The 24,940-nt window shown below is 41.7% G+C and overlaps 1 protein-coding gene across 1 annotated transcript; it reads right to left on the bottom strand.

Annotated features, from left to right (window-relative positions):
* Positions 1–1,263: 1,263 nt before the first annotated feature.
* Positions 1,264–14,326, bottom strand: LOC139583602 (uncharacterized). Its single transcript, XM_071414858.1, has 5 exons — positions 13,877–14,326; positions 5,832–5,960; positions 5,640–5,720; positions 4,061–4,180; positions 1,264–3,890 (listed from the first exon to the last, which is right to left on the bottom strand). The coding sequence occupies exons 1-5, from the start codon at positions 13,979–13,981 to the stop codon at positions 3,603–3,605; spliced, it is 723 nt and encodes a 240-aa protein (XP_071270959.1). The 5' UTR covers positions 13,982–14,326; the 3' UTR covers positions 1,264–3,602.
* Positions 14,327–24,940: the final 10,614 nt, after the last annotated feature.

The following is a 24,940-nucleotide window of genomic DNA, read 5'->3' as shown; positions in this document are numbered from 1 at the left end:
GTATCTACCTACATGTGTTCTGTGTTTCCTTCAGTGAGTACGATTACATGCACACGGTAATGCGATTATTGTGGATAGTCAGATTACCTGATGGCACTCTGATAAATGCAGAAAATCGCCAATCAAAATATATTCGTTATATCACAGCGACCATGTTAGTTTTGGGAAGCATATTTGATTCTGAGTTCAGACATGTGAAATTTGTATGTGAAAACTACTTCTAAGACACTCAAACTCACTTCACTCACATTAAAGTGGGAGGCTCGCTCAACTGGTGCTAACACATGCGCTGATGAAATACACGGCTGGAACACAGATTAAGGTGTTTACATGTCCTAATAATTTGAAAGATTACTCAGAAAACCGTATGCTTACTTAGATTTTGACCTTATGCCGATTTAACATCAGAGTAAGGTGTTTACATTACTACTGCATAGTCTGCCAACTGCTATAGTCTGTTTTAATATCAAATTCTTACTGTGCATGTAAACGTACTCGGTGTTCATTTTGAATCAGTATTGAATGGGATAATCTGGGATTTACGGTACGGGCCGGTACATGCACTGACCAGTCCTCACCAACACTGACCAGTCCTCACCAACACTGTCCCTGCAGGTCACATTCAACCAGTTGCCCAGACCACATCAATGATCTTCAATCATGGTCCTGGACCCCACAGGCTGCGCAGGCTTTTGACCCAGCCCGGCACTAACACACCTGTTTCTACTGTTCTTGATGAGGCTCATGGTGGTTCATTTAGCTGAATCAGTGTGTTAGTGCCGGGCAGGAACAAAAGCCTGCACACACTGCTGCCCACCAGTAAGACTGTAAAGACATCTACCCAACTCATGATATGGGTAAATAATAATTTTACACTAAAAGGAACTCCTATCTAATTTCATCCATATCAGTAATGTTATTGTAGTCATCTTATATATTTTGAGCTGTATCGAAACATCTTAATTTGTGTCATTTTAAAGAACTTGCGATGACTGTAAATGCACCCCGATGCAAGCGTTATTTAGATGATATGCAATGCTTACCTGACTGGATAGGACATTCCTATGTTGGAAATTGACTGTCGTTCTTCCGTCCTAAACATTTATCAATAAACATTTCTGAAGAATCTTCTGTGTATTAGTCATTCGACGTGTGTGTGTTGTCATCTTTAGCTAGGGAAAAACAGCAGACTGGTTGTAGCTGTGCCTTAAGTTGCGGGTTAGTTGGTCTTTAAAGAAGGAATACACCATAACACGTATTTGCAGTTGAATATAAAATATATTTGCAGTTGAATATAAAAATATATTTGCAGTCCTTGGTAGAATATAATACATAGTATACAGTACATGGATAACACAATCATAACTCAATCAGCCTGATATCTGTTTGTTTTCTTTTTGTTTTCCATGTCATACACCATTTGGTGCCCAGCCCATATGGGCTTATTATTGGTTCTATAGTTTCCATAGCGCCCCAGTAGCAGCCTAAGCAGAGAGATCCTGTAAATATGAACATATTTCATCATTTGTATGTGTTTTAAATATATATTTGTATCAGCTGTTTTATTTTTTTATAACATTGAGTTTTATTCCATATCCATGGGGGTTTTAACCCACAGATTTGAAGATGGACTGGCAGGTCAACTCTTCGGCTTGGCTAGCTAGTTAGCTAGCTGGCAAATTGTTTTTGTTTGAATGATGCATCTAGACATTGTACCAGCTTTTTTTGTTTCACCTGGCTGCTGGTTCCTGATCTTTGGAGTTTGAAAACATCAATTGAAGAGTCACCTGAAGCTTGAGAGGAATTGGAGTGCTGAGGCAAAGGGCTCATAAATGAGGACGACTGATGCCCAGAGCTGACGAGGCATCACCCAAGTGGGTGCCATACATTGTGAGGGAGAAGTCTAGTAGCTACATGACTTAGGCTGTTTCCCAGAGTAGCCCTCTACATGATCGTCACCAGACTCTTCATCACCATCTCCCTGGTCACCTGATCAAGCCATGAACTGTCCCTCTCCATCTTTGGAGGATGCATGCACTCAAAGACTTGACCTCTATTGGTTGACCTTTACTATAGCTAAGCTACTCATGATGATGTATTGGTTGTTTTTATTTTGAAGCTCTATATAAGACCTCATAAATTCGTACATAGGACCATACGACGGGGAGAAATCCCCTGGAATGCCCTTCCAACTCGCAATTACTAGTGGGAAACTCGTCTATGATCCCTGAGCTACGACTTCACCCACATGCTGAACTCACCTACTAAGGAAATTACCTCAGTAACAGCATTTTCAACAGTTAAATGCAACAAGAAACATTTATGAAAAGCAATCTATTCATATTGTTTTTGAAGACTATAATTTGTTTAAGCATGACAGCTATACTTTTAGTTTATGGTTTGACGCAGCTTTCTCAATGAGTTGAAAGCATGTGAATGCATCCAACTCATATTTACCACTTCACAACAGGTAATTACCACCTTCCCACTTGGTTATGAATGCAGCATAAGACACTATGAATCAAATGCTTGAGCAACAAAACACTAAACAAAATAAAATGTTACAATATAAATGCATAATTAATCATACTAGCATGTACAACTACCACTTTGTCACATTATAAGGATCAGAGTAATTAATGCACATATTCTCCTTCCCCAGGCTTTGAAAGTGTTAAATGGCAACAGCAGAAACAGACTGGCACCCAGGCAAAACCACAATGGCAGTTTAAACTCTATTAATGTAGAGTTATAGTGGCCTAAGGATCACATCAACATCAAAACGTCTTATTTTGCTCTGACACACGCAGGGGATAATTTAAGTGCTTCACAATAAAAGGATTACAGGGGTACAGTTAACACCTGTGAGTCTATGATTTCAGAATAAAAATAAATGGTACTAAAACCAATGCTACAGTTACAATAAGACAACATTGGAGATCATGTTGCCTTATGCTTGGAAAACTACTCTACAAAGCTTGAAATCAGGTTAAGATGAGCATCATTCATCAAATAAGGGAAAAAGGCTTGCGCGAAAGGCGTTGGTTGAATTTCACAGGAAGTTTTTGGGGAAGGTTTTAGTAGCCCTATGTGGATTTCAGTTAAGACACTGAGTTGAAAGCAAACATCCTTGGCGTAATAGGCTTTCAAACTGCCATTCTATAATAATAAAGCAACACTGTCACACACCCAAGGCCAGGCTCACTGCCCAATACCACTAACTGGAGCAGAAAGAGGGACATCATGAGCTACAACAAGTCTCTCTACTCAAAAGTGCACTTCATTTGTACACAAGCAATCAATCATCTTTGTTTGTTTGCTTTAGGATAATTGCACTGTGCCACAGACTTATCATTACGACACAAGAGTTTCATCATTGTAACAGAACACCTCACAATTTGTTAGGTACCACAGAGATTTTCGCCTTTGTCTATTATAATAGGATGAATATTTAGCAGACACTTTTATTCTAAGTAAGTGTCTGGCAAGACGATACTACTTTACAGGATGCATGGTATCATTTTTTTCTTTACAGTAACTATACACTTTACAGTAAGTTTGTTGGTTCTTGGTGCGGTTAGCTCCGGGCCACATCTCTCCTCTCATCTCAGGTCTCCATATCTTTCAGCCAGGGACATGTAGCACCCATTCAAGCTGTCCACAAACACCTTCTGTCCACACCGTCTCCTCCTCCGCTCCATGGCCTCTGTGCTCCTCCTTCCCTCCCCTTTATCTCGTCTCTGCTGTTTCCCACTGTCCACCCTCTCCCCTCCTTCCTCCGTGGTCCCTCTGTTCTCCTCAGTTTTCTCGGTTTCCTCCTCCCTTTCTCCTCCTGACTTCTTCTTTCTATTCGGATGCTGATGGTGTGCGCTCTGTCCTTGTGAACTCCTCTGGATGTTGAGAAAAGGGAACATTGACAACTCAATAATAATATGGTAAATCAATATCTATGGGCAGTAATAATACAGTGATTAGATATAAAAAGAGTATCTCAACATTCGTAAGAAAGACATACTGTACATGTAGTGTAGTTGGCTAAGTACTAATGAATGGATCTCACCTGTTTTCTAGGACAGTGGCGGCCCAGTGAGCACAGGATGTCTCTTTTGAGCCTCTCTAGCTTATAGAGCCTGATGAGTCTGGTATGGCTACACAGCATGTTGTGGATGAACTGTCTCTCCTACAAAACAATGATCAGAGTCATCTGGAGAATTAGATGGACTACAGTGGACATTCCCATTCAAGTCAATGTTCTGTGTTGGTTGTCTACTCTGGTGATGCAGTTCCTAATCTAAAATAGCAGGAAGCAGTAAGGTAACAGCCTTGCACCATTGCCATGTGGTTGATCTTTGGTCAGGTGAGAGATGAGAAAATGAGGGAGGGACGAAAAGATGGAAGGAAGCAGTGGTGGAAAAATTAAGATACTTTAATAGAAAATGACTCAACTGAAACTCACCCAGTAAAATTCTACTTGAGTAAAAGTCTACAAGTATTTGGTTTAAAATATACTTAAATATCAAAAGTAAATTTAATTTCTAAAATATACTTAAGCATCAAAAGTAAAAGTATAAATAATTTAAAATTCCTTATATTAAGCAAGCCAGACGCACCATTTTCTTTGTCATGTGTGCTCCCTCTCTGGCCTCTAGGTCACCAGGCTGCTCGTTATGTCGCACACCTGTCACCATCGTTACGCGCATCTGCGCATAATGACACTCACCTGGACTCCATCACCTCCTTGATTACCTGCCCTATATATGTCACTCCCTTTGGTTTCTTCCCCAGCCGTCATTATTTCTGTTCCTGGGTCATGTCTGTCCGTTGTTTGTGTTACGTGTTTGTTTAATTTATTTATTGAAGCACTCTCTGAATTTGCTTCCCAACTCTCAGCGTACATCGTTACATTCTTGTTTTTTAAATTTATGGATAGCCAGGGGCACACGCCAACATTCAGACATTATTTACAAAGGAAGCCTGTGTGTTTAGTAAGTCCACCAGATCTGTCACGCCCTGACCATAGAGAGCCTGTTATTCTCTATGTTGGTTAGGTCGGGGTGTGACTAGGGTGGGTCATCTAGGTAATTATACATCTATGTTGGCCTGGTATGATTCCCAATCAGAGGCAGCAGTTTATCGTTGTCTCTGATTGGGGATCATATTTAGGCAGCCATTTCCCCTTTGTGCTTTGTGGGATCTTGTCTATGTATAGTTGCCTGTGAGCATTATTATTTAGCTTCACGTTTCGTTTGTTCGTTTTGTTGTTTTGTTCTTTTAAGTTTTCATTTCCAAAATAAAGGATTGAAACATACATAGGATTGGTCTACTCCTTATAACGATCGTGACAAGATCAGAGGTAGTAGGGATGACCAGGAATGTTCTGTTGATAAGTGCGTGAATTGGACAATTTTCCTGTCCTGCCTAGCATTCAAAATGTGTCTAGTACTTTTGGGTGTCAAGGAAAATGTATGGAGTGAAAATTACAATATTTTCTTAACGAATATAGTGAAGTAGAAGTATTCCAAAATTGAAATAGTAAAGTACAGGTACTCCAAACTACTTAAGTAAAAATACTTTAAAGTACTACTTAAGTACTTTAAACCACTGGAAGGAAGTTTGTTCATAATATTGTAAATACTCACTTTATCCTTCTCACATTCAGTGATTTCCTTCTCCGTGCAGGTTTTATTAATCACTTTTAATGATTCCGTGATGTTGTTCTCCTATGAGTGAAAGCAGAGAGCTCCATTTAACACGATCCATATAAACCGTTTAAAGTCAATTTTGAGATCTCCATGGCAACAGGAAAACCCCTTGTCCGTCATGGTACTTACAAGGTTCTGAAGGAGCGGGTAGATGACAGTCTCGTAGTCCTCAGCGATCTCTCTCATAGTCCTGTTGCTGTCACAAGACAACGCCAGAGGTAGCAGCATGAGAGAAAAGACAGAGATGCCAAGAATATTCTGTGTGTGTGAGAGAAAGACAGACAGAGGGAAAGAGAGAGGTGTAAGTGTACAACAGTCTTAGCATTATCCACAGTAGTTACAGACTCATGGCTCATGCTAAATATTATTTTGATTTATCTTGATCTACTCATACTTTACCGATCCAGGTGAGTGCCATTACGAGACATCTCGGACCTCTGGTCTGGCAGTAGTCAACAGCTAAACTACAGACCGATTGTACCATGTTCAGGACCGGATTAAGAAATCATAGGCCTTGGGCTTAGTTAAAAAAAAAAAAAAAAAGATTATCTTTGGTGTATTTTGAACACTGCGAGTGGGCTCCTGTGGTTAGATAAAAATAAATAATAAACTATTGGGCCCCTATGGGTTTGAGCCCAGTCACTGACTCACACAATTGGCCAGTTACATTTATTTATTATGCTGTTTGTTTTATTTATTATTAATCAGTTACCCAAACAAAGCAGGTCCCCCCAGTTACCCACATGGGCCCCCTACCTCCTCTCCTCCCCCCATCTGACGATTAGCAGAGCGGCAGCAGGCTGTTTACACTCACTGAGTACGGGCTCCTGAATCCTTCTAAAAAAACATTTTATATACAGTACCAGTCAAAAGTTTGGACACACCTACTCATTCCATGATTTTTGTTTATTTTTACTATTTTCCACTAATATTCTACAATAATAGTGAAGACATCAAAACTATGAAGTAACACATATGGAATAATACCACATATTTTGCCTTGATGACAGCTTTGCACACTCTTGGCATTCTCTCAACCAGCTTCATGAGGTAGTCACCTGGAATGCATTTCAATTAACAGATGTGCCTTGTTAAAAGTTAATTTATGGAATGTCTTTCCTTCTTAATCAATTTGAGCCAATCAGTTGCGTTGTGACAAGGTAGGGTTGGTATACAGAAGATAGCCCTATTTGGTAAAAAAACAGGTCCATATTATGGCAAGAACAGCTCAAATAAGCAAAGAGAAACGACAGTCCATCATTACTTTAAGACATGAAGGTCTGTCAATCCTGAACATTTCAAGAACTTTGAAAGTTTCTTCAAGTGCAGTCGCAAAAACCATCAAGCGCTATGATGAAACTGGCTCTCATGAGGTCCGTCACAGGAATGGAAGACCCAGGGTTACCTCTGCTGCAGAGGATACGTTCTTTAGAGTTAACAGCCTCAGAAATCGGCAATTAACTGCACCTCAGATTGCAGCCCAAATAAATGCTTCACAGAGTTCAAGTAACAGATACATCTCAACATCAACTGTTCAGAGGAGACTGCATGAATCAGGCCTTCATGGTTGAATTGCTGCAAAGAGACCACTACTAAAGGACACCAATAATAAGAAGAGACTTGCTTTGGCCAAGACACACAAGAAATGGACATTAGATCGGTGGAAATCTGTCCTGTGGTCCGATGAGTCCAAATTTGAGATTTTTGGTTCCAACCGCCGTGTCTTTGTGAGACGCAGAATAGGTGAACGGATGATCTCCGCATGTGTGGTTCCCGCTGTGAAGCATGGAGGAGGAGGTAAGATGGTGTGGGGGTGCTTTGCTGGTGACACAGTTGGTGATTTAGGCACACTTAACCAGCATGGCTACCACAGCATTCTGCAGCAATACGCCATCCCATGTGGTTTGCACTTAGGGGAACTGTTATTTGTTTTTCAACAGGACAATAACTCAAAACACACCTCCAGGCTGTGTAAGGGCTATTTGACCAAGAAGGAGAGTGATGGAGTGCTGCATCAGATGACCTGTCCTCCACAATCACCCGATCTCAACCCAATTGAGATGGTTGGGGATGAGTTGGACCACAGAATGAAGGAAATGCAGCCGACAAGTGCTCAGCATATGTATAAATGACTTCAAGACTGTTGGAAAAGCATTCCAGGTGACTACATCATGAAGCTGGTTGAGAGAATGCCAAGATAATGCCAAGTGTGCAAAGCTGTCATCAAGTGGCTACTTTGAAGAATCTCAAATAGAATATATATTTTGATTTGTTTAACACTTTTTTGGTTACTACATGATTCCATATGTGTTATTTCATAGTTTGATGTATTCACTATTATTCTATAATGTAGAAAATAGTCAAATAAAGAAAAAAAATGGAATGAGTGTGTCCAAACTTTTGTATTGTATATATATATTTTCTTACCCACTTTTTCTCCCCAATTTCGTGATTATGATCTTGTCTCATCGCTGCAACTCAACGGGCTCGGGAGAGGCGAAGTTCGAGTCATGCATCCTCCGAAACATGACCCGCCAAGCGGTGCTTCTTAACACCTGCTCGATTAACCGGGAAGCTAGCTGCACCAATGTGTCGGAGGAAACACGTTCAACTGACGACTGAAGTCAGCCTGGAGGCGCCCGGTCCGCCACAAGGAGTCGCTAGAGCACGATGAGCCAAGTAAAGCCCCCCCCTGCAACCCTCCCCTAACCCGGATGACGCTGGGCCAATTGTGCGCCGCCTTATGGGACTCCCGGTCACGGCCGGTAATCACACAGCCTGGGATCAAACCCCAGGCTGTAGTGACGCCGCAACACTGCACCACTCGGGAGGCCTCCTTGAGTCATTTTCCTTGTTTTCCTAATTTTCCACTGCATGCACAAACACACCCTCAAAAAGGTAAAATGACCTTGGACAGAGAAGTGAGTCCACACACACACACACACACACAGACACCCACACAGCTGATTTTAAACAGTGTGTCCCTGTCACACTGATGATCTCAGCAAAGACCCCGTTCAGACCTGCAATAAGATGTTCCAACCTGGGGGAAACTGACACTAATCACCTAGGGAATGGAGAGGGGAAACCATTTTCATTGAAGTATAGGGTCAAAATCATGTAATTTCATAATGATAAATGAGGATAAAACAGAAATGTTGCAAAAAAAACTCCACAGTTCCAAAGTCTTTTGTTTTCTAATGGGAAGGCGATGCATTCCGAGAGTCAATTATTCCTGAGAAGCTATTGTAACCAAGGACTGGATGGTGAGAACATTCTATTCTGCCCTGGCACACAGCCATGGTCAACACACAGCTAGTGTATTCAAGAGGATCAGACACCGAGAGAGGGAGGGAATGGCAAATAGATAAACTTCATAAGAAAGACTACAGACTCGCTAAAGCTTAATTTTCTGTCTCCTTCACTTGGCTCATTTGGTCCGTAAGAGAGTATTACACTATCAAATGTCAAAGACACATGTTTATTAAAATGATCCCACCAGCTGTGGGTATTAATAAATATTTGACTCTTCTGATTACATGAGCCATTGTTCAAATAATTACGTTTTCTGTTTGGAACCATGTGAGGCATACAGACCGATGAGAGCCAAGCGTGCAAACACACACACACACACACACACACACACACACACACACACACACACACACACACACACACACACACACACACACACACACACACACACACACACACACACACACACACACACACACACACACACACTGCTGCTTATATTGACTTTATATATTTGCCAGTGTGGCTTCAGAGGCAGTTTTGTCCTTCAACTGTGAAATTGCACATTATTAATTGATTCATGTGATTCTGCTCATTAAATCGGATTTTCTTACTAATTCTGATGGCCATTAAACCATTATGGTTTTAAAGACTGCTTAAATGTTTCAGTAGCTCATCAAGTCCTTGTTTAAAAAATATCACAGAAATTGAAATCATTTACATGAAGCAATTGAATTAAGTTGTATATATGAAACATGTGAGTATGTGTATATACAGTGAATCCGGAAAGTATTCATACCCCTTGACTTTTTCCACATTTTGTTATGTTACAGCCTTATTCTAAAATGGATTAAAGGGAAACATATTCTCATCAATCTACACACAATACTCCATAATGACAAAGCGAAAAAAGTTTTTGGAAATTTTAGAAAATTTATTAATACTTTCAAACAGAAAAACCTAATTTACATCAGTATTCAGACCCTTTGCTGAGACTCAAAATTGATCTCATCCTGTTTCCATTGATCATCCTTGAGATGTTTCTACAACATTATTGGAGTACACCTGTGGTAAATTCAAATGATTGGACATGATTTGGAAAGACACACACCTGTCTATATAAGGTCCCACAGTTGATAGTGCATGTCAGAGCAGAATCCAAGCCATGAGGTCGAAGGAATTGTCTGTAGAGCGCCGAGACAGGATTGTGTCGAGGTACATATCTGGGGAAGGGTACCAAAACATTTCTGCAGCATTGAAGGTTCCCAAGATCACAGTGGCCTCCATCATTCTCAAATGGAAGAAGTTTGGAACCACAAAGACTCTTCCTAGAGCTGGCCGTCCGGCCAAACTGAGCAATCGGGGGAGAAGGGCCTTGGTCAGGGAGGTGACCCAATGGTCACTCTGACAAAGCTCTAGAGTTCCTCTGTGGAGATGGGAGAAACTTACAGAAGGACAACCATCTCTGCAGCACTCCACCAATCAGGCCTTTATGATAGAGTGGCCAGACAGAAGCCACTCCTCAGTAAAAGGCACATGACAGCTTGCTTGGAGTTTGCCAAAAGGCACCTAAAGGCTCTCAGAACATGAGAAATAAGATTATTTGGTCTGATGGAACCAATATTGAACTCTTTGGCCTGAATGCCAAGCGTCATGTCTGGAGGAAACCTGACACCATCCCTACAGTGAAGCATGGTGGTGGTAGCATCATGCTGTGGGGATGTTTTTCAGCTCCAGGGACTGGGATACTAGTCAGGATCGAGGGAAAGATGAACGGAGCAAAGTACAGAGAGATCCTTGATGAAAACCTGCTCCAGAGCGCTCAGGACCTCAGACTGGGGCGACGGTTCACCTTCCAACAGGACATCTACACCAAGCACACAGCCAAGACTACACAGGAGTGGCTTCGGGACAAGTCTCTGAATGTCCTTGAGTGGCCCAGCCAGAGCCTGGACTTGAACCCGATAAGAACATCTTTGGAGAGACCTGACAATAGCTGTGCAGCGACGCTCCCCATCCAACCTGACAGAGCTTGAGAGGATCTGCAGAGAAGAATATGAGAAACTCCCTAAATACAGGTCTGTCAAGCTTGTAGCGTCATACCCAAGAAGACTTGAGGCTGTAATCGCTGCCAAAGGCGCTTCAACAAAGTACTGAGTAAAGGGTCTGAGTACTGTAAATGTGATATTTCAGTTTATTTTATTTTATACATTTGCAAACATTTCTACAAACCTGTTTTTGCTTTGTAATTATGGGGTATTGTGTGTAGGATGACGAGGGGAAAAAACAATTCAATCAATTTTAGAATAAGACTGCATTGTACGTGTAACACACAGGATATGAACCTAGGTCTCCCACAGGAGCAACCAACATCCTAGACTTAGACCAATAGGTAATTCCCTTTTAGGCTGAAGGCAAACACTGGTTTTGAAGTTCGCAGGCGGGGCTACCTCATCACATGATCATGACCGACTCATGTCCGCTCCATTCTGTAGATGTGTGTGTCAGACTGAAAAAACAATAGTCCCTAAGCATATGGATAACACCATAATGTCATTAAAATTAGATAAAGTTTAGAAAATAAAGAAATAATCTGTAATTTCCCGAGTCCATTTCAATATCCAATCAGCCTGGCGTCTTGATTTTGAGAAGTGTGTTTTGCTTTCCAACATTCTGCTCAGAAGTCCTGAACATATAAATGTCTGCTTTGATTGATGGCTCCAATTTACACACCCGTAATCTCTAATATTTAACTCTGACTAATGCATACAATTCAGTTAGCAGCAACACACACGCACGCACGCACGCACACACGCACGCACACACACACACACACACACACACACACACACACACACACACACACACACACACACACACACACACACACACACACACACACACACACACACACACACACACACACACACACACACACACACACACACACACATGCTTACACCTACACACCTACACACCTACACCAAATGACTGAAAGTATGTGGGCACCTGCTCGTCGAACATCTCATTCCAAATCATGGGCATTAATAAGGAGTTGGTCCCCCCTTTTCTACTATAACAGCCTCCTCTCTTCTGGGAAGGCTTTCCACTAGTTGTTGGAACATTGCTGCAGGGACTTGCTTCCATTCAGCCACAAGAGCATTAGTGAGGTTGGGCACTGATGTTGGGCGATTAGGCCTGGCTCGCAGTCGGCGTTCCAATTCATTCCAAAGGTGTTCGATGGGGTTGAGGTCAGGGCTCTGTGCAGGCCAGTCAAGTTCTTCCACACTGATCTCAACAAACCATTTCTGTATGGACCTCGCTTTGAGCACTGGGGCATTGTCATGCTGAAAGATGAAAGGACCTTCCCCAAACTGTTGCCACTAAGTTGGAAGCACAGAATTGTCTACAATGTCATTGTATGCTGTAGCGTTAAGATTACCCTTCACTAGAACAAAGGGGCCTTGCCTGAACCATGAAACACAGCCCCAGACCATTATTCCTCCTTCACCAAACTTTACAGTTGGCACTATGCATTCGGGCAGGTAGCATTCTCCTGGCATCTTATTTATCTTTCTAGCTGGCTAAGTAATACTAGACAGAGCCCTTTAACGTTTCTGCAATAGTTAGGAACTTAAATAAATAAGATATGTTTCAATATGAAAATCCCACATGTCCTATCTTCCTATAGGCCTACATTAACATGCTATCAACATACAAACAATACAGTTTAAAAATGTCATACGTTTTAGTTTCGTCGCTGATGCTACATGTCAGAGTTAATAAGGTATTATATTTCTGTCCTTTCAGGGGTATAACATTACAATTGTATATCTAATAGGCTATGTGTTTGTAGTTCCACTGAGGTGAATGAACCTACTGCAGTTTTTTGTTGTATAGAAATGCAGTAAATGACTTTCAAATTTCCTGACCTCACTAAAACTCAAACCCTGGTAATGGCCCTGCACACACTGCATTGGGCCCTCAGTTGCTGAAGGGCCCAACATTTTTATTAGTTAACTCTAGCTACTAATGATGCTATATTTGACCCATTTACAGGGATACTTTTCAAAAGCTTCCTATCCAGGTGAAATGGAGATGGAAAACCACATAATGTGAAGTCACTAACTCCCCTCATCCATGTTACATTAATGATATTTCCAGTTCACCTCTTCCCTGATTTTATAGGCATATTTCTTGTGATAGGAAGGTATTGAAAGTTAGACCTTTCTATTTGAGCTACAGATCTACAGACGTGCGGTGTTAATCACTTTTAAAGATTCAGTGATTCCTTTACCTCTCTTATGAAAGTGACTTTGCTACAAGTGATTTTAGCTCTCTAGGTTATGCAAGTAGGCTACAATAGGTTGCATACGAGTGAGAACGATCATAGTTCTATTTATATTTTTGGAACTCTTATTTTTGCAGTTCATGAAAAATAAACAACATAAAATTTCAAAATGTAATTGTGTGGAAAAAAACATAAAGGTGGCTTGAGATCTCTATATTATTTAACTGCGGCAAAAAAAAATTATTTTCTGTAAACACCATGTTCTGCTAATTGAACTTTTAAGACGGTCCCTTAGCTGCGAGTGCATAATATGCCCCCATTGAAACCAATCTAAAGTCACTTTTTGAAAACGGAACGGACAAAACAAAGGCTGTACCTTACTCTCTATTATCATCAGATTCTACCCAAATCACTCTAACCATCCAAGGATATTGACAAGCAAACTCCGAATATCAAACCAATGTCCAAACTGAAAACAAATTGATGGTGGTAGGTTAACTTTCAGATATTTCTATATGTGTTTTACTTCGTTGAATTGAAGTCAGTGCCCAGTGGGTTATGGTATTTATAATTCTGTGAGTCAACTGAACTTCGGCTAGACTATACAGTAGCCTATTATGTTACCTACCATTTGTATGTAGGCTACCATTCTTGGTTCATATTCACAAAAAGGTGCCACTCCCACCACTCTGGCTGCGTTGTTGCGTTTTCCATACAGCAGTAAAATGTTCATGCGTTGTAGTGTTTCTTACTGAAATAAATCCCTTCTTTATATTCTAGCTGTAATAAGCCTAGAATAACCAGCCGGGCTTGTTTATCTATCAATCTCCCTGCTTGGCCAGCGGACAGCATGACAATATATTTAACTTCCGTCACTGACTCCAATAGCTTTCACTTTCCAGTCCCGTCTATTACAGAAAGCGCTGTAATAGCCTAATGGACTCGCTACCTAGGGTCTATGTCCGAATTATGTCATTCCTCACAATGTGTGCACTTGCTCACTTCCCTTCACTAATTTGAAAGGAAATGACTGGTATAGGAAATATGGTGGAAACTCCTACTTGCCCACGACTCCACCATTCCAATGCTTTTAGATTTGTGGAAAGTAGGTTAGTGAACGAGGGTAGGCCTACACTTTAGGGTAAATGAGATACTATTGGGACATACCCATAGTGTGCTCCCGCTGGCACCTCTTTGGTCAAATAAGGGGTGCATTCCTCTGCCCAGGCGTTTCTGACACCTGCCAGATCTTACAGCGCCTGAATAGGTATTTTAAGTATCAGCTAACCACATCATATATAGCAATCTGTCAGTTGATAACAGAGTCGATGACCTGGCACACAACCATTGGTTGATGCATGCAACGTCTGAGCGAGAAAGCGCAACCAAGTCCAAGTTACCTGCAGGCCTTGCCCCCAAGTATACCTCACTGCAGAGCGGCAGCAGTGGACAGGGCTAATGCCTCCATCACACCTACATTGTCATTGCGCAAAATGGTACGCAGCATCATCTGGATATGTGTGCAACAAAAGTTCAACATTCACCTTTTGCTACCATTTCTGTAAAGCCTTCTACACATACAGTTTGACGGATACGTTGGATTTGTCTGGACTACTCAGAACGCACTGCAACTGCCTCTGCAATGCAATGCAAGGTAAACGCAGCCTTCCATTGGAAAGACTGTTGAACAGCTTCTATTACCAGGGCATCAGACTGCTGAACAGCTTCTATTACTAGACTGTTGAACAGCCACCACTTGCCGTCTGTCTACCAGGTGATGAACACTCACTCACACAAAACACACACACACACACACACCTCATACTCACTCACACACGCACACTCACAGCCAATGCTGCTTTCCCATGTTATAGAGGCATTACACCACTGGTCACTTCCCATTTCACACTGTATTTAAGTACTGTATCCTGACATAGATCATTTTAATATTTCTACTACTGTATGTTCTATTTCACACTGTTTATAGACACCACATATTTATCTATATACTGGATTCTTGACTTTGCTCACTCTAATATATCTACTGCTGTACATACCATTCTTAGTTTATCTTGTGTAAATGTATCTGGTGTAGATACGTATAGGTTGCATTTGGATTACTGTTAAAGTGCTATTTGGGTTGTTAATTGGATTTGTTCGGACATTTTTAGATTTCTTACCTTTTTTGTGTGTGTATTTTTCTTTACATTTGAATTGTTTTGACATTTGACTGCATCGTTAGGAGCTAGTAACATAAGCATTTCGCTGCACCGCTATAACATCTGCTAAACTGTGTGCACGACCAATACTCTTTGATTTGACATAGATATCTCTTTTCTCAAATTACATAGCGTTCACATTCATATTCCTAGGCATTACTAATCAAGCATTGAACAAACAGACATCAATGGAGCACACAGATGATCATATTATTACATTCACATGATTTATTAAAATATTACTTACAATTCTGTATTAATATCCGTGATGTATTGGTAAAAAAAAAGTGGGCAATGGATGAATTAAAAACTCCATTGAGCGATCGAGATAAGAGAAACGACAGATATAAAAGAAGACGTATGACATTTTTATACTGTATTGTTTGCATATTGATAGCATTTTAATGTAGGCCTATAGGGAAGATGGGCCATGTGGAGATGTTCATATTAAAACATATATTTTTTCTCAGGGGACCAACATGGGGCCCGACCCCAAGTTTGGGAACCACTGTATTAATCACTCTCTGCTTGCTTTCTCTTTCTCTCTGTCTTGTCTGCTTCCTCCTGCATACTATGCAGCCTGCCTCAGCCTCACCACTGAGGGCCACATCACTGTCTGTCTCAGTAGCATGCTCTCTGTAAAGCAAAGTTATGAGAACTTAGTAGTGCATATTTTACTCCTGCTGAGGTAGGCTCCGTTTAACATTAGCTTCTTACTTCATCCTTCTAGCTGGCTAATAAATACTACAGCCCTTCAACGTTACTGCTAATAGAAGTCTCTACCGGCAGCTAGCCACCTGACTGACAGTCAGGTGGCTATAAGAGTGGCTATTAGAGACTACCAGTTATGCACTCATTCTCAGATAATCTTTTTTTCTTTGTTTGGGGGATGTCTGTAGACACGGCAGGAGTCACGGGATGCTTTTAAAATAGCTTTTTTTCCGGCATCTCGCAAGCACACTGTCAGCAGTGTCTCTAGTTTCCTACTTGAGCCGACTCCAAGCTATATTGCCTTAATATATTTGCCAATGTGGCTTCAGAGGCAGTTTTGTCCTTCAACTGTGAAATTGCACATTATTAATTGATTCATGTGATTCTGTTCATTAAATCGGATTTTCTTACTCATTCTGATGGCCATTAAACCAATATGGTTTCAGAGACTGCTTAAACGTTTCAGAGGCTCATCAAGTACTTGTGTGTAAAAATAACACAGAAATTGAAATAATTTACATGACGCAATTGAATTAAGTTTTATCTATGAAACATGTGAGTATGTGTAAATACAGGGTATTCGGAAAGTATTCATACCCCTTGACTTTTTCCACATTTTGTTATGTTACAGCCTTATTCTAAAATTGATTAAATAAAAACAAATCTTAATCAATCTAAACACAATACCCCATAATGACAAAGTGAAAACAGATTTTTTGACATTTTGGAAATGTATTAAAAAATTCTAACAGAAAAACCTTATTTACATAAGTATTCAGAAACTTTGCTATAAGACTTGAAATTGAGCTCATCCTGTTTCCATTGATCATCCTTCAGATGATTCTACAACTTGATTGGAGTCCACCTGTGGTAAATTCAATTGATTGGACATGATTTGGAAAGGCACACACCTGTCTATATAAAGTCCCACAGTTGACAGTACATGTCAGTGTCCCACCCTGATCTGTTTCACCTGTCCTTGTGATTGTCTCCACACCCATCCAGGTGTTGCCCATCTTCCCTATTATCCCCTGTGTATTTATACCTGTGTTCTCTATTTGTCCATTGCCAGCTCGTCTTGTTTATCAAGTCAACCAGTGTGTTTGTTCTCAGCTCCTGCTTTTCCCAGTCTCTCGTTTTCTCGCACTCCTGGTTTTGACCCTTGCCTCTCCTGACTCTGAGCCCGCCTGCCGACCTGTACCTTTGCCTCACCTCTGGATTGTTGACCTCTGCCTTCCCTGACCCTGATCCTACTTGCCGTCCGGTACCGTTGCCCCACCTCTGGTTTACTGACCCCTGCCTGCCTTGACCTGTCCATTGCCTGCCGCTGTTGGAATATTAAACCATTGTCAATTCGACTTGTCTGCATCTGGGTCTTACCTTGATTCCTGATAGTCAGAGCAAAAACCAAGCCATGAGGTCGAAGGAATTGTCTGTAGAGCTCCAAGACAGGATTGTGTTAAGGCACATATCTGGGGAAGGGTACCAAAATATTTCTGCAGCATTGAAGGTTCCTGAGAGCACAGTGGCCTCCATCATTCTTAAATGGAAGACGTTTGGAACCACCAAGACTCTTCCTAGAGCTGGCTGCCCGGCCGAACTGAGCAATCGGGGGAGAAGGGCCTTGGTCAGGGAGCTGACCCGATGGTCTCTCTGACAAAGCTCTAGAGTTCCTCTGTGGAGATGGGAGAAACTTACAGAAGGACAACCATCTCTGCAGCACTCCACCAATCAGGCCTTTATGATAGAGTGGCCAGACAGAAGCCACTCCTCAGTAAAAGGCACATGACAGCTTGCTTGGAGTTTGCCAAAAGGCACTTAAAGGCTCTCAGAACATGAGAAAAAAGATTATGTGGTCTGATGAAACCAATATTGAACTCTTTGGCCTGAATGCCAAGTGTCATGTCTGGAGGAAACCTGGCACCATCCCTACGATGAAGCATGGTGGTGGCAGTATCATGCTGTGGGGATGTTTTTCAGCTGCAGGGACTGGGAGACTAGTCAGGATCGAGGGAAAGATGAACGGAGCAAAGTACAGAGAGATCCTTGATGAAAACCTGCTCCAGAGTGCTCAGGACCTCAGACTGGGGAGAAGGTTCACCTTCCAACAGGACAACGACCCTAAGCACACAGCCAAGACTACGCAGGAGTGTCTTTGGGACAAGTCTCTGAATGTCCTTGAGTGACCCAGCCAGAGCCTGGACTTGAACCCGATAAGAACATCTTTGGAGAGACCTGAAAATAGCTGTGCAGCGACGCTCCCCATCCAATCTGACAGAGCTTGAGAGGATCTGCAGAGAAGAATAGGAGAAACTCCCCAAATACAGTTGTGCCATACTTGTAGCGTCATACCCAAGAAGACTCGAGGCTGTAATCGCTGCCAAAGGTGCTTCAACAAAGTACTGAGTAAAGGGTCTGAATACTTATGTAAATGTGATATTTCCGTTTTTTTATTTTATACATTTGCAAAAATGTCTACAAACCTGTTTTTTGCTTTGTCATTATGGGGTATTGTGTGTCGACTGATGAGGGGAAAAAACAATTCAATACATTTTAGAATAAGGCTGTAATGTAACAAAATGTGGAAAAAGTCAATGGGTCAGAATATTTTCTGAATGCATTGTACGTGTAACACACAGGATATGAACCTAGATCTCCCACCGGAGCAACCAACATCTTAGACTGTTAGACCAATAGGTAATTCCCTTTTAGGCTGAAGGCAAACACTGGTTTTGAAGTTTGCAGGCGCGGCTACCTCATCACATGATCATGACCGACTCATGTCCACTACATACTGTGTGTGTGTGTGTGTGTGTGTGTGTGTGTGTGTGTGTGTGTGTGTGTGTGTGTGTGTGTGTGTGTGTGTGTGTGTGTGTGTGTGTGTGTGTGTGTGTGTGTGTGTGTGTGTGTGTGTGTGTGTGTGTGTGTCAGACAGACAGACACTGAAAAAACAATCATCCCTAAGCATATGGATAACACCATGATGTCATTAAAGTTAGATTAAGTTTAGAAAATAAAGAAATAATCTGTAATTTCCCGAGTCCATTTCAATATCCAATCAGCCTGGCGTCTTGATTTTGAGAAGTGTGTTTTGCTTTCCAACATTCTGCTCAGAAGTCCTGAACATATAAATGTCTGCTTTGATTGATGGCTCCAATTTACACCCCCGTAATTTCTAATATTAAACTCTGACTAATGCGTACAATTCAGTTAGCAGCAACACACACACACACACATGCTTACACCTACACACATACACCACATGACCGAAAGTATGTGGGCACCTGCTCGTCCAACATCTCATTCCAAAATCATGGGCATTAATAAGGAGTCGGCCCCCCCTTTGCTGCTGTAACATCCTTCTCTCTTCTGGGAAAGCTTTCCACTAGATGTTGGAACATTGCTGTGAGGACTTGCTTCCATTCAGACACAAGAGCATTAGTGAAGTCGGGCACTCATGTTGGTCGATTAGGCCTGGCTCGCAGTCGGCGTTCCAATTCATCTCAAAGGTGTTCGATGGGGTTGAGGTCAGGGCTCTGTGCAGGCCAGTCAAGTTCTTCCACACTGATCTCAACAAACCATTTCTGTATGGACCTCGCTTTGAGCACTGGGGCATTGTCATGCTGAAAGATGAAAGGACCTTCCCCAAACTGTTGCCACAAAGTTGGAAGCACAGAATTGTCTACAATGTCATTGTATGCTGTAGCGTTAAGATTACCCTTCACTGGAACAAAGGGGCCTAGCCTGAACCATGAAACACAGCCCCAGACCATTATTCCTCCTTCACCAAACTTTACAGTTGGCACTATGCATTCGGGCAGGTAGCATTCTCCTGGCATCTTATTTATCTTTCTAGCTGGCTAAGTAATACTAGACAGAGCCCTTTAACGTTTCTGCAATAGTTAGGAACTTAAATAAATAAGATATGTTTCAATATGAACATCCCACATGGCCTTTCTTGTGATAGGAAGGTATTGAAAGTTAGACCTTTCTATTTGAGCTACAGATCTACAGACGTGCGGTGTTAATCACTTTTAAAGATTCAGTGATTCCTTTACCTCTCTTATGAAAGTGACTTTGCTACAAGTGATTTTAGCTCTCTAGGTTATGCAAGTAGGCTACAATAGGTTGTGTACGAGTACCTGATCTCACAGCACCTGAATAGGTATTTTAAGTATCAGCTAGCCACATCATCTGTTATAGCAATCTGTCAGTTGATGACAGAGTCGATGACCTGGCACACAACCATTGGTTGATACATGCAACGTCTGAGCAAGAGAGCGCAACCAAGTCCAAGTTACCTGCAGGCCTTGCCCCCAAGTATACCTCACTGCAGAGCGGCAGCAGTGGACAGGGCTAATGCCTCCATCACACCTACATTGTCATTGCGCAAAATGGTACGCAGCATCATCTTTACCTTACTTTACTGACTTTATTGTCCCCATGGGGAAATTTTGTTGCAGTGTCATGTACACATATAAAGTGGCGTTTAAATTCAAAACAAAAATGACAATACAACTTTCATAACAGTTACATACCAAGAAATAAAAGTAAATATATTATTATAATAAATAAAGAAAAGAAATAGGAACATTAGCCCGAGCTATTTACGAGGGATATCACACCTGGCACAAATGATTGTCTAGTTGTGATTTTCCTGCTGAGGGGTGCCCTATACCTGCGCCCAGAGGGGAGTAGTTTAATGACCAGGTCTATCTGGATATGTGTGCAACAAAAGTTCAACATTCACCTTTTACTACCATTTCTGTAAAGCCTTCTACACATACAGTTTGACGGATACGTTTGATAAATCAGAACGCACTGCAACTGCCTCTGCAATGCAATGCAAGGCAAGTGCAGCCTTCCATTGGAAAGACTGTTGAACAGCTTCTATTACCAGGCCATCAGAATGTTGAAGAGCTTCTATTACCAGACTGTTGAACAGCCACCACTTGCCGTCTGTCTACCAGGTGATGAACAATCACTCACACAAAACACACACACACACCTCATACTCACTCACACACTCACACTCACAGCCAATGCTGCTTTCCCATGTTATACAGCTTAGCGTTGAACACCATAGTGCCCTCAAAGCTCATCAATAAGCTAAGGACACTGGGAATAAACACCTCCCTCTGCAAGTGGATCCTGGACTTCCTGACAGACCGCCCCCAGGTGGTAAGGGTAGGTATCAACACATCCGCCATGCTGATCCTCAATGCAGGGGCCCCTCAGGGTTGCGTGCTCAGTCCCCTCCTGTACTCTCTGTTCACCCACAACTGCACGGCCAGGCACGACTCCAACACCATCATTAAGTTTGCCGATGACACAACAGTGGTAGGCCTGATCACCGACAACGACAAGACAGCCTATGGGGAGGAGGTCAGAGACCTGGCCGTATGGTGCCAGGACAACAACCTCTCCCTCAACGTGATCAAGACAAAGGAGTTACAGGAAAAGGAGGACCGAGCACGCCCCCATTCTCATCGACGGGGCTGCAGTGGAGCAGGTTGAGAGCTTCAGGTTCCCTGGTGTCCAGCAAACTAACATGGTCCAAGCACACCAAGGCAGTCGTGAAGAGGACACGACAAAACCTATTTCCCCTCCAGAGACCGAAAAGATTTGGCATGGGTCCTCAGATCCTCAAAAGTTTATACAGCTGCACCATCGAGAGCATCCTGACTGGTTGCATCACTGCCTGGTATGGCAACTGCTCGGCCTCCGACCGCAAGGCACTACAGAGGCTTGTGCAAACGGCTCAGTACATCACTGGGGGCGAAGCTTCCTGCCATCCAGGACCTCTATACCAGGTGGTGTCAGAGGAAGGATCTAAAAATGGTCAAAGACTCCAGCCACCCTAGTCATAGACTGTTCTCTCTGCTACCTGTGGTGGAATTATTGTAATCAAAAAGGAGAGACTTTTAAGATTATTCAAAGCAATCAAACTTTATTATTTAATTACTACAGTAATGGAGCTGGTTGGTAACCCCCATGGAGGTGATCACAGAACTCAACGAGTTGGTTTGAGCCACAGCATTTTATACCAAAGTCCATCCTCCTTCAGTTTACATGACACACAACAGATGTATGGAATGGGTCACAAAGTTAAGATTTGTATGAAAGATACTTATAATTAACAGCAGACAGCATCTGCTGTGTCAACAGTTTTCATTGTATAGAGACCAGTGTCTGGGCCCCCAACTCCATACTGGAGCCATGTCTCCCTGGTACCGTATAGAACAGAAACATTAACTCATGCTCTGGAATGCGGTATCCCCAAAGAGATCGTAAGACATCTTACTTTTTGGGGGATTTTCTTAAAACTGCATTGTTGGTTAAGGGCTTGTAAGTAAGCATTTCACTATAAGGTCTACTTCACCTGTTGTATTCGGCGTATGTGACAAATAACATTTGATTTGATCTAAGTGGTCGTTTGTCAGAATATGTGTCATATTCTTCCTGGGGTTGTATATGAAAAGCTTTGATTAAGAATTCATATTGCTAAAATGCTGTCAATTCCACTTTAAATGCAACAATGTTTCACACACATAAGTTATTTTCAAAGAGATGGCTAAAAACATCAAGCGCACTACAATAAAAAGCACAGTTCCACAATAATTTTAAACCTCTTGTTCAATGTTATTCTTGAAAGGGAGAAGCTAAGAAATTAGCAACAACATCCTCTTTGATAACACCTGCTGCAGCAGCTGCAAACTAGCCGACAACAAAAGCTAGCTAGCTAGACCGTGGGAAAACCACTGCTCGCTATCGCGCAGTGACCTGTTGGCCTTTGAGAAGACAGAAGTTTCCATGCGTTTTGGTAAAAACAGTTCTACCCATTAAGTCAAAATGTGATTGGTTGATTCCTCTGTCACTCCAAAATGTTTCCCTAATACAGTAAAACGGTAGATGCCTTTATCTAGCTTCTGATGGCCTAGCCAACGGCTGACTTAGCTAGCTAGATTTATCTCCCCAAAGTACAGCAAAGAAACATCCTGATTGGATCTTTTTTTCTCTTCAGTGTTAACCCTTTCCTTTCCAACAAAAAAATCTGAAAATCATTGAAAATAATAATTACCATTATCATTATTATAATCATTATTTTATAAATCCTTAGCCCTTCTCTGAAGGAGTAGAAGGCCCATTGTTCCTCACTGTGTTTGGGTTAGTAATAATTTGTAGAGTGACTCTATGTTCCCTCAGCATACATATTTTCACTATTCTGAATGTGTAAAGAATCCATATGTTGTTCTGAAACATGATACAGAAATACGGGACATTTTGAACTCTTATTATGGTGGTGATTTGACAAAATTATAATCATGGTCTTGAATTGGCATGGTCTCGGACCCCTTGTCCCCCTCCCAGTCTCGGTTTTGACTCGGTCTCGCCCCCTCTCCGGTCTTGACCTTGAATCGATTTGCTTCGGTCTCGGTCTTGAATCAGTTTCACTTTAGATGGTCTCGAACACAACACTATCTAAAATATGTGTGAAGATAATGTCTTGAGTATAATTTACAATGTTGAGACAAGAAGAAGGGGAGAGGGGTGGGTGGCGAAGATATACAGTAGTTGTCTCTCTCCAGAATGGCTCAGCTGTCTCCCGCCAATTCTTGGGAATTCATTATTTATTATTTAATTGTGTTAATTATTAGCCTTTTTTTCTAATAAATTCCCCATTTCACGTCACCAGTAGTAAATGTGCCATTAATCCCTGTCATTTGGTTACATTCATTTCTGTTAATGTATGTACTAATTACAGTCATTTACCATTCTCATTCTCTGAGGGGAAATGTTGTTTGCAGAGTTAACAACCTGCTACAATTGTAATAAACAAGTTTTGAATTTCATGAAATTAAAAATAGTGAAACATAAAAAACGTTTGCCTTTTTAGATAAAACTCTGCAAAATATATTCACGTCACCAAATAATTGATTGAAACACACTGTTTTGCAATGGTCTACAGTCGTCTCAGCAGCAGTCTGTAGGGTAGCACCATGCTGTAGCCGGAGGACAGCTAGCTTCTGTCCTCCTCTGGGTACATTGACTTCAATACAAAGCCTAGGAGCTCATAGTTCTCACCCCCTTCCATAGACTTACACACATAGACTTTAACTTCCGGAGGACATCCTTCAACCTATCAAAGCTCTTGCAGCATGAACTGACATGTTGTCCAACCAATCAAAGGATCAGAGAATGAATCTAGTACTGAAAGCATAAGCTACAGCTAGCTATCACTGCAGTGCATAAAATGTGGTGAGTAGTTGACTTAAAGAGAGAGAAAGACAGTGGTTGAACAATTTTGCTGTTTTTATGTGGCTGCTATGAAAGTGAACTGTGTTTGAGTGTGATCAGGGTTGTATTCATTCTGGCGATTCTGTTGAAAAACGTTTCATAAATGGAAGCAAAGGAACGAAACGGGGATAAAAATACCTGAATTTGTCGAATAGAAACTCTAATTTGCAACTGTTGGACTAATGGACCCTAGATGAGCTAGATGCTGGCAAGAGTGTGCAATGCGGTATTGAATGTGTCACTGTCTGTCACCTTGATTAGTCAAAATTCTCTGGACATTTGCACGTACGTTTCATTCATAGGCTAGGTTGTAGCAACCTCATGATGGGCATAGGTAAAGGGAAAATTAGAGTATAGTAGTCATGTAGTAGCCTAAACCTATCAATGTTACACTGAGCTGGGTGAGTGGAATATGAATGACAGTCATCCAATATGCTGTAATAGAAATAAGGCCATGCTCATAC

The sequence above is a fragment of the Salvelinus alpinus genome, chromosome 8 (genome assembly GCF_045679555.1).
Source record: "Salvelinus alpinus chromosome 8, SLU_Salpinus.1, whole genome shotgun sequence".
Classification (NCBI taxonomy): Eukaryota; Metazoa; Chordata; class Actinopteri; order Salmoniformes; family Salmonidae; genus Salvelinus; species Salvelinus alpinus.
This window is presented reverse-complemented; position numbering and strand designations above follow the sequence as displayed.